The sequence below is a fragment of the Dama dama genome, chromosome 28 (assembly GCF_033118175.1).
Source record: "Dama dama isolate Ldn47 chromosome 28, ASM3311817v1, whole genome shotgun sequence".
NCBI lineage: Eukaryota > Metazoa > Chordata > Mammalia > Artiodactyla > Cervidae > Dama > Dama dama.
In genome coordinates, this window is record NC_083708.1 from 37,354,796 (window position 1) to 37,364,974 (window position 10,179).

The following is a 10,179-nucleotide window of genomic DNA, read 5'->3' on the forward strand; positions in this document are numbered from 1 at the left end:
AAATTTTTTTTTGGCAGATAATTAAGTTACTCATGAATCACCTTGATTCAAGTCTTATTTTTAAGCTTTGTTAATGTTCACGTATATTAGTTTTTAGTCTAGTGCTAGTTTAGACCTCCTACTAAGATATATGACCTTTCTGAGGTCTCTATTCAATGCCACACATGTTCACAAAGTCTTTCCAATCTGGCTGGTTGGAATTCAGACACCTCTCACCACTATGTGAGCTCTCAGAATTTCTCCATTTATAAATCTCTGATGAAAAGTTTTTCTTTTCACCTCATGTAGCACAGATGCATCTATGTCCATGTAACTATAGCTAATAAACCTTTCATTTAAGAAGGCTTATGTATAAGCCTTATGTAATGTAGGAAAGTAGACAAGAAACTGGGGAAACTATCTGACACTAAAGTCAGTCTCCTGGAGAAAAGAAAATTTTATAGAATGAAGGGTGGCAACCATCAAGAGGAAAAGAAAGCAAGCTGAGTTTCTTGGAACCATTACAAGAAGAAAAAGAAAACAGAAAAGGCTGGCCTAGACCTCAAAACTGAACCTTAAGTCTAATCAAATAAAAAGATCCATCTGAAGTTTCTCAATACTAACTACAGACAATTTCAAGATGACTGGCTAGGACGTGAGGTCGAGGGTGACGAGGAGACATCATTATTCCTTGGGGTTAGAATCATAGCCTTGACCTCATTATAATAAAGTTAACCAAAAACCTGAGCTCCCTTATGATAGCAGTGCATATGCTTTGCAGATTAACCATGGACTAAGAATCTCCTTTGGTCTTGGGTATTATTCCAAAATGCATAACCCACAGGGCTCCGTTTCTCTCCCAGTATAATCATTCCTGAGCAGAACATTATCAAAAGACAGAAACTGGCTTAGGGAATTCAAGTGAAAGGGTTTGGCTAAGTAGCAATTCAAATATAAGCAAAGGAAACCAGCCCAAAACACATTAAGCATTGAGGAGGAGCCCTTCCTGTTTGATAATCAAGGTGACTTAAGCTTCACCATGAATTATTGATATTAATGATCCACTGTGAGCAAGATGATCTTGAAGGACCTTTCTAACTGTGAAATATTATTCTGTCTTATCTATCAGACATAACTGATGACTTATCACTGCACACGTTTTACAGGCTACATTTCTGTCTTTCCCAACTAAAAGTAAACATTTCAACTACTGTCATCATCCAAAGGTGCCACCGCCTTTATTTGTTTACCAGATCATAAGATGATACTGGCCCATTACCCTTGACCTAGTCAGACCTCTACAAGAGACTTAATGGTGCTATTTGGGATGCATGTCCTTGCTGCTTTGTGCAGGTGGCTTTCTCATTGTTGCATAGACAGTGATGGGAACATCGGTTATGGTCAGGCAATGACTTCCAGGGCATCTTCGGAGTTGCCTAAATAGAACAACAAATGACATGTAGTTAGATATAAAAAAGGAAATTTTTTTCAGAGCACCAAAGTCTGAATGCATATTCAGCTAAGTCATTTTGAAATCTCTCAATGTCAGAAAATAATTATAACACAGTAGCACTAACGGAGCAGACGTTTTAGACTTACATTGCAAAGAAATTGTTGCTAAATGGTGTGCCATACATTTAATCAAAGGATATTTATAAATATAAAGATAACCCTCCGTATGTTCATTCTGAAAGGTATGCAGTGATTACTTAATAGCTAAGAAAAGTGGAGGGGGCGGTGCATAGCTGTAAACCTAAGTGACAATACTGTGGCAGTTCATATGTATATGCATCTTAAAATCACTCCAGCTCAGTGATTTAAAAACTAGACTATTTGTGGAAAAATATAAAACTGAACATATGATTCCATGTACTATTCAAATGTCGATAGGATCTCAAGTTTAAAAGAGCTTTAAATGACATCTAGTCCAAAAATACACTGAGTGCTTGAATTTCCTTTCTAACATCCCCAGCAAACAATAACCCAACCTTAAACATTTCTAAAGACTAGTGATAACTATTTCTCACAGTCATCTGTTTTATACCTGAACAACTCTGATGTTTAAAGTACCTCCCTTATCAAGTTTAAATTCGTGTTCTGAAAATTTCCAAGCCATGAGAAATCAAACAATATACTATTTGCTATGGTAAACAGCAGAAAAATTCCTATTATAGTTTTCTTCAATTTTGCAAAAATGATTTTGTTTCACAGAATCTTCACCTCTATATCACTTAACTTCTGCCAAATGTCAAGTAAAAGCCAAAGCGACACTAAATCTGAGGTCTGAGTTTTCATCTTTTATAGCCTTATGCCTAGAACAGTGTGCCCTACACATAAAAAAAACTGAGGTTTGCTTATTTGATGGAATGTTATATAATCTTGAAGCTATAAACAAAAAAATCAAGATAAATATTTACCCCAAAAAATGGTCTACCATTCAGACTTACAGAGGTATAATACACAGACTCTGTGCTAAGAAAACCTAGGCCGTGTTAAGACTGATTTAATGGGACTTCCCTGGCAGTATGGTGGTTAACACTTCACCTTCCAAGGCAGGGGGTGTGGGCTCAATCCCTGGTCAGGGACCTAAGATCCCACATGCCCTGCAGTCAATAATGGAAACATAAAACAGAAGCAATATTGTGACAAATTCAATAAAGATTTTTTAAAAAATGGTCGACATTAAAAAAAAAAAAAGGCTTTATAAAAAATGCCAATTTAATAAGAGTAATATTCCGGGGCTGCTTTCTTACTAATTGAATGTTAACTAAAGCTCGTATTGATGATAGCCATTATATATCTCCTCAGTTATTAGGGTTAAGAAGACTTTTTTACCTGGTTGGTGACATCTCTTTCCCATTACAGGCAGCACTGGAGCTCAGTCCAGGCTCCAGCCCAACTGAAGAATCTCCCCCTTCCACTGGAAACCTCCTTGGCTGAGTCCCAAACCGAAAAGGCATAATTCACTGAAAACCTAGGTTAGAAAGTTAAAATAAGGGAGATGAGAGGTGAACTGTTTTCAGAAAGCTCTTCGGAATTCTTAACATTAATTCTGCTACAGGCACATAAAAACATTCTGAAAAACGACATTTTTAAAGATCTACCATACACACTCTATTTATACAACTCTCCCTTACATACAATTTTAAGTCTTGAGCAAAATTAAAATGGCCACTAGATGATAAAATTAAACTGTGCCCTATGGTTAACATAACTGAAGTCCATTTCTGTTATATGAAAAAATAACTATCTGACTTTGAGTGGTTATGGCAACAACAGGCTTGACCTCCCTGCCTCTTTGCCTATCTAAGCACTTCTCTTCCTTTGATATACAGCCGTTTCACATCTACGTGATATCTACAGCTATTCCTTCTATCCCTGGTGATCATCCAGTAATCAACAGCTACTCCTTCTGTCCCTGGTGATCATTCGGTAACCCTGCTCTTCCACATTTACAGTGCATTAGTTAAGAAAGTGCCACGGGAGACTTGGATTGACCTGGATTCAAATCCTGGTTCTGGCACTTCCCAACTATGTAATCTTAGGAAAGATACTTAACCAAGTATATTTTCAAAAATAAACTGAGTTTAGTAATGGTATCCACCTCCAGGGTACCAATGAGGATTAAATGAAGTAATGCATGTAAAATGCAGCACCTAAGACATAGTACACGCTCAATAGACGTTAATTATTATTACTCAGCAGTTGCTGAGCATCATTAAATACATATACAAATATAATGCAATGTATATATGAGATATGTATGATACACACACAGCTACACAAAATAAGCTCCTTACTGCCTGCCCACTGTTGTCTCTGCTTGGAATTCTTCCCCACCTCACTGCTCCCACTCTTTACTTGTTAGGGCCAAATCATTCATTAAGTCTGAATTTAAATTTCACTTTCTCAGAGGTGCCTTTTATAACCCTTCATTATATGTTTTCTTAGCACTCTATTACTACTTTGTAACAGTTATCATCACTGATTCAGGATTTCTCAACTGCAACACTACTGACATTTAGGATCATATAATTTTTTGTTGAGGAGGGAAGAGGCTGTCCTGTGCCTCGTGGGAAGTTCTGTAGCATCCAAGGCCTCCATTTACTTACACACCAATAGCACCCTAGCCCCAAAGTTGTGACAGTCAAAAATGTCTTCAGACATTGCCAAATGTCTCTTGGTAGAAAAGGGGAGAAAAATCTCCACCTGTTAAGAACCAGTGCTCTAAAATTCTGTAAATGTTTTTCCTTAATTATTGTCCCCCCCCACTCTCATTCTATGTCTCTGTCACCATGGATTAAATCCTTAATACCTAGAACAGTGCCTGGGAAAGTGAAAGTGAAAATGTTAGTCACTCAGTCGTCTCCGACACACTGCAACCCCATGGACTGTAGCCTCCCAGCCTCCCTGTTTATGGGATTCTCCAGATAATAGTACTAGAGTGGGTTGCTATTCCCTTCTCCAGAGGATCTTCCCGACCGAGGGACTGAACCAGCATCTCCTGTATTACAGGCAGACTCTTCACCGTCTGAGCATAGTAGCTCTATCTTGTATAAATTCACATGTCTTCAGCAAAGGACAGGAAAAGTGAAAAATATCTCATAACTGTTTCTTATGCCTAGTGCAGTATTCTATGCCTAATAAGTATTTATGATGTTAATAATAAAACTAAATTATGAAAGCTTTGGAATTTGAATATTATAGTAGTTTTTATAGACTGTGTATCAATTATTAAGGGAAAAAAATGTCACATTCAATGACAAGTTAGTAAAATCATAGTAAAAATCTATGGCTTAGTTTAACTATTGTATGGAAGTATTAAGTTTCAGCTAATTTGGTACATAGACTTACCGAAATAGGCCCAGTCTGATTCCTGTAGAGGTGAATAAATCAATTGCTTCTACTGACCTTCCAGGGAAGGCTGGAACTGCCAAAGGAATGATGATCAAATGTTCCAGTAACACCCAGAAATTGTGACATCAGAAGATTCTTTCACATAGTTTCCTACCTGCTAACAAATAAAATATCACAATTCACAGCTCCAGCACAAGCTAAAACTCAGCCAAAAATTGTCTCTAAAGTATATATGAAGGTTTTATTCTTGCTGTCATGGCCTTGTTTTCTAGTAATATTAAATATTTTAATCTACGAATGCTGCATCTCTATTTTAAATCAACCATCTAATCTGCACAAAATCACATGAGATTCTTCTCACTTCATATGCTATTTTTCTCATTATCTTTGTCTCCCAGGCTTTCCCTTAATTAATAACCCAGGTTAATTCAATCTACCTATTCCTCATCCCACTGAAAAGGCCTCAAACTGCACTTTTACAAATTTCTCTCTAGTTCTTCCTGTGCAGGACTTTCTACCACCTCTCTTTAATGCCTGGGCTACCTCTTATTTCTTGTTTCCTCAAAGGAGCCTTGAAATTCCTAAATGACAGGAATAATGACAATTGAGAAAGGGAGAACACATCTTACACGGTCCTCTCCTGTTCCCTGAACTCCGAGGTTCTCCTCTGTTCATACCATCTTTACCAAATGAATGATGATCAAAGAGCCCAGTGACACCCAGAAATTATGACAGCAGACATTCTTTCATACAGTTTCCTACCTGCTAGAGAATAAAATGTCTCAATTTGTAATGCCAGCATCAAGCTGAAACTTATCTTCTGGACCAACCTCTCTCTCCCAATCTCTGTATCAACAGCTTACCGTACTACGTGTAATACTTAAGTTTAACTCTTAAGCCAGAAAATTACTTTTCAGCTAATCAATTTTTTTCAGTTTTCTTAGCAATGACTGAACTATTAAACGCTAGTGAGCATTTTGCACATTTAATGAAAGTTTTTTTTACTACCTACATTTTATGCTAAGTTCCCACTGTTCTGTTTTCATATGCTTTATATAGTAGGAAAATGGCATTTTACATAATTAAGTTGACGTTAGACAAAACCTTAATTCTACCTTCTCTGTCTTACTAGGGTGCTATTTGTGAAGAGTTTATCACAATTTTAGCTCAGAGAAACCATTTAACTGTCATGGTCAGATAAACTGATTAATTGCTAGCCATTATTAGCTGATATATTGCTGGGACGAAACATTTGGTCCTTAGGATGGCAAAATGTTTTTTAACAGTTTGAATTATTTATGGAGGTGGCAGTGTGGAACTCGTGGCTTTTGGCATCAGAATTAGGTTTAAATTTGAACACCATGTTAGCTCTGAGACTTTGAGCAAATCACTAAGCTTGTAAAATGGTACTAATTCTACATCACGGAGTTGTTTTGAGGAATAAAAAGCTAATGCCTGGGATACAAAAATTCAATCAGCACAGGTTCTCTTATCTTTTTGCATAATTCTTAAAATCAGAGTGTTGAGGCATTGATTTCACTTTTCAATCACTGACATATTGACACTACCTTTAAACTGCAAAATAAGGTATTTGCGAGTGAAATGTTCTTAAATTTCCCCAATTTATCATTTTAAACTAGTTTATTTGGCACAAGTTGTGCCAAGTTTCTTCTTTAATATGGATGATACAACAAAACAAACCAAAAAGTAGTCTTAATGATGAAACTATCTGGCATGAGTACATAAATCAGAGTATATTCACAGAGAAATGTATGCAAACTATCAACAGCGAAAAAATGGTGAAACCTCTAAATACTCTCTCTTAATTCTCATAAGCCCAAGAATAAGTGATCTTTCAATCTTCAGGATATTGATTCATGAGATACAGAAAAAGAGTAATGTTTAAACTGGTCACATCCTAAGCAAAAAGATCCATTAGTAGAATTATCTCAATTCATACAAAAAATATGTATTTGCTGATAATCCACCATGAGCCACGCATGTGTTAAGTACTAAAGATAAAATAGTGAGCAAATCAAATACAGTGTCTGTCCTAGTGGAGTTTACAGGTTAGGGGAGAGTACACTAGACTAGGACAAAATATAGAGGATGAGCAGGCATTAACTAGGTGGAAATAAGTGGGAAGCAAAGACACTGAAACATCTGGGAAGGGGGCAAACAGAGGAATCAGCATGTACAAAGGTCATGCGCCAACAGCAAGGAAAATAGAAAATCTAAAAAACAGAAAAAAGAAACCAGGTCAGAAAGAGTTAAGTAATGGTTAAATCAAGCAGGAACATGAACCCAGTTAAAGATTTTAGACTTTATCTTATGAGCAAAGGAGTCCACAAAAGAATTTTAATCTCCTGGAAAATATATTTAGGTTTCAGCGATTTTTCTCTATTAAATTTTCTGCTTTCTATTTATTTGAGTTCAACTCCAATCTTTGGCATTTCCTTTTTACTGCTCACTTTGGGTTTGTTTTTGTTTGTCTAGTTTCTTAAAATAGAAGTGTAGATCATTGATTTGATACCTATTTTATTAACATAAGCATTTAATTCTATAAATCTCAATCAAAGCACTGCTTTAGCTTCATTACACAAATTTTGAAATTTTGTATTTTCATTTCCTTCAGTTAAACTTTTTCTTTTTGGTTTCTTCTTTCACCTACGGGTTATTTATTAGTGATAGATACTTAGTCTTGTCAGACTCCTTGTGACCCCATGAAGCATAGTCCACCAGCCTTCTCTATCTATAGAATTCTCCAGGCAAGAATACTGGAGTGGGTTGCCATTTCCTTCTCCAGGGGATCTTCCCTGAGATCTTCTCAACCCAGGGATCAAACCTGGGTCTCCCGCATTGCAGGCAGATTCTTTACCATCTGAAGTACCAGAGAAGCCCTTTAGAACAGTGATATTTTGTTTTCAAATATCTGGGAATATTCTAGTTATTAATATCTGTTACTGATTTCTTGATTCCATTGTTATCACAGAACATTCTTTGTATTATTTTAATTCCTTTAAATTTACTGAGACCTGTTTATGGCCAGAATATGGACTATCTGGTAAATGTTCCATGTACACTTGAAAAGAATGTGTATCCTGCTGCTGTTGGATGACGTGTTTTATACATGTAATTAGATGATTGACAGTTTTTCAAGTCGTCTATATTCTTATTTTTTGTATACTAGTTTATCAATTATTGAAATAAGGATATTGAAATATCTGACTATAATTATGAACATGTTTCTCTTTTCTATTCTGACAATTTTTGCTTCACATACTTTCAAACTCTTTAGGCTCATAAATTTTTAGTAGTATTATGTACTCTGGATAAATTTCTATTCTTATCTTTCTTTACCCCTAGTAATATTCTCTGCTCTGAAATCTACTCTAAAATTTACATAGCTACTTTCTACTCATTAGTTTTAGTATAATTTATCTTTTCCTACAGTTTTAGTTTTAACCTTTATATCCAATGTAGCTTTCTTAAAACCAGTATAGAGTTAGGTCTTGCTTTTAAAAATCTACCCTGATGATCTCTGACTTTAATTAGAGTGTTTTGATTATTTATATGTAATATGATCTTGGAGTAGGAAATGGCAACCCACTCCAGTATTCTTGCCTAGAAAGTTACATGGATGGAGGAGCCTGGTGGGCTACAGCCCGTGGGGTTGCAGAGTCGGACAGACTGTGACTGAGCATGCATGTATCTGCAATGTGATAGATATGACTGAACGTAAATCTGCCTTCTTGCTATTTATATTCTATTTGTGCCATCTATTTCTTGTTCCCCTTTTGTTCTTATTCTGTACTTTTGAAACAAACAACTGAATATATTTTATGAATCTATTTTATCTCCTTTATTGGTTTATTGCTATACAACCTTGAATGTTGCTTTGGATTACTTTAAGGTTTAAGGTATACATCTTAACATTTCAGCATGCCTTCAATAACATTATACCACTTTTAATGCAAGAAAATTACAGGAGTATATTCTATTTCCCCTCTCACATCCTGCATTACTTTGTTGTTATATATACTCCTGCTGCTATCTTTAAGCAATCATCTCTTTAAGAAATTTTTCAAGAGAAGTATTTTGTATCTACCCACATATATATCATTTTCAGTGTTCTTTATCCCTTGGAGTAGGTCTACATTTCCATTCAAAGTCATTTTCCTTTTTTTTTTCCCCTGCCTGCCACAGATACTGTGTTTTGGTGTCATGTTTGTGAGTGCTTGTGGTATACTTCCAAATGTTGTTCATCAATTATTTCTGGCTTTCTGTTTTCCAGAAAGTGTAATTCCTGCCCTCCTTATGATTACTTGGAGCCCATGTGACTTGTTTTATCCTGACTTGTACAAACTTAGGTCCTACCACAATAAAAACATAAAATGTAAGTCACTAGCATAGCAGTCAAGCAGCAAGTATCAAGAAAATCATTCCTGGAAACTTTAAGGACAAGGATAGTTATCTAAGTTACTCAGTGGCAAACCCATTGGAAAAAATCTTTGGAAAACTCTGTGATAACCTATAAAGCAGCTGATTTGCTAATGAACTTGAATGCTAGGTGAAGAGGTTGGAAGACAGAATGTCAGTAAGTGGAGGCCTTGGATGCTAATCATAGCCAAACCTAAGAGAAGCAAGTTGAGATCAACTGAACAGCAGCTCTCCACCTTCTATTTACTTGTTTATGTCCTCACCCACTGAAGCCTATTACACTTATACTCAGCGCTACACAACATAGTCACAATTTTTTTTGAGTATTTCGTGTGTATCTACAATTAGACTGCAAGCTTCTTGGAGCTGGATCTATGTTTTAATTTCTTTTAAATCTCCCAGAAGGCCTAGAAGTTAATGTTGGGAGCATACGGCTTCAACATACACAGCTTAGGTCTCTGAAGCACCATTTGAGTCAGAGGGTATAATCACCTAGTTTCGGCAGTATCCTGACAGGTCTGTCGGTCTGGGGTTTCTTTGTGCTCATCCACAATCTGTTTTCTATCAGAACAGAGGGCTTGTTGAATAGATAAAGTAACTCAGCGTCTCAAGTAATCGGAATAAACGGAATTTGACCCACTGACTCGAGCATTAAGACTGTGAACGAAGACTAAACCTCTGACAGATCAAGACAGCTTTAAAGACACGTGTTTTAAAATCCCACTCTAAAGCCTAGTTACCCGCCAGTTACCACTGCCTCCGGAGCTGCCGACGCTCAAAGATGTTGACAAGGCAGCGAGGATCCGCGGTCCGGAGGCCCAGTCGCTATGGTAACGGCGAGGCCCAAGTGCACTTGCGCGGCCTTCTGACGGAAAATCTTAATCTGAACCTAGAGAGGAGGGA

The 10,179-nt window shown here is 36.6% G+C and overlaps 1 protein-coding gene across 13 annotated transcripts; it reads right to left on the minus strand.

The window, feature by feature from the left end:
- Window positions 1-1,195: 1,195 nt before the first annotated feature.
- Window positions 1,196-10,168, minus strand: FAM229B (family with sequence similarity 229 member B). Of its 13 annotated transcripts, none has more exons than XM_061131651.1 (5): window positions 10,028-10,114; window positions 9,769-9,837; window positions 4,834-4,990; window positions 2,815-2,953; window positions 1,196-1,415 (listed from the first exon to the last, which is right to left on the minus strand). In XM_061131651.1, the coding sequence occupies exons 4-5, from the start codon at window positions 2,937-2,939 to the stop codon at window positions 1,298-1,300; spliced, it is 243 nt and encodes an 80-aa protein (XP_060987634.1). In that variant the 5' UTR covers window positions 2,940-2,953; window positions 4,834-4,990; window positions 9,769-9,837; window positions 10,028-10,114; the 3' UTR covers window positions 1,196-1,297. The 13 variants fall into 13 exon arrangements, with proteins under 13 accessions (XP_060987634.1, XP_060987636.1, XP_060987632.1 ...); XM_061131653.1 differs by having other exon boundaries at window positions 4,834-4,993; window positions 10,028-10,111; XM_061131649.1 differs by having other exon boundaries at window positions 4,834-4,993; window positions 10,017-10,106.
- Between the last annotated feature and the right edge of the window lie 11 nt (window positions 10,169-10,179).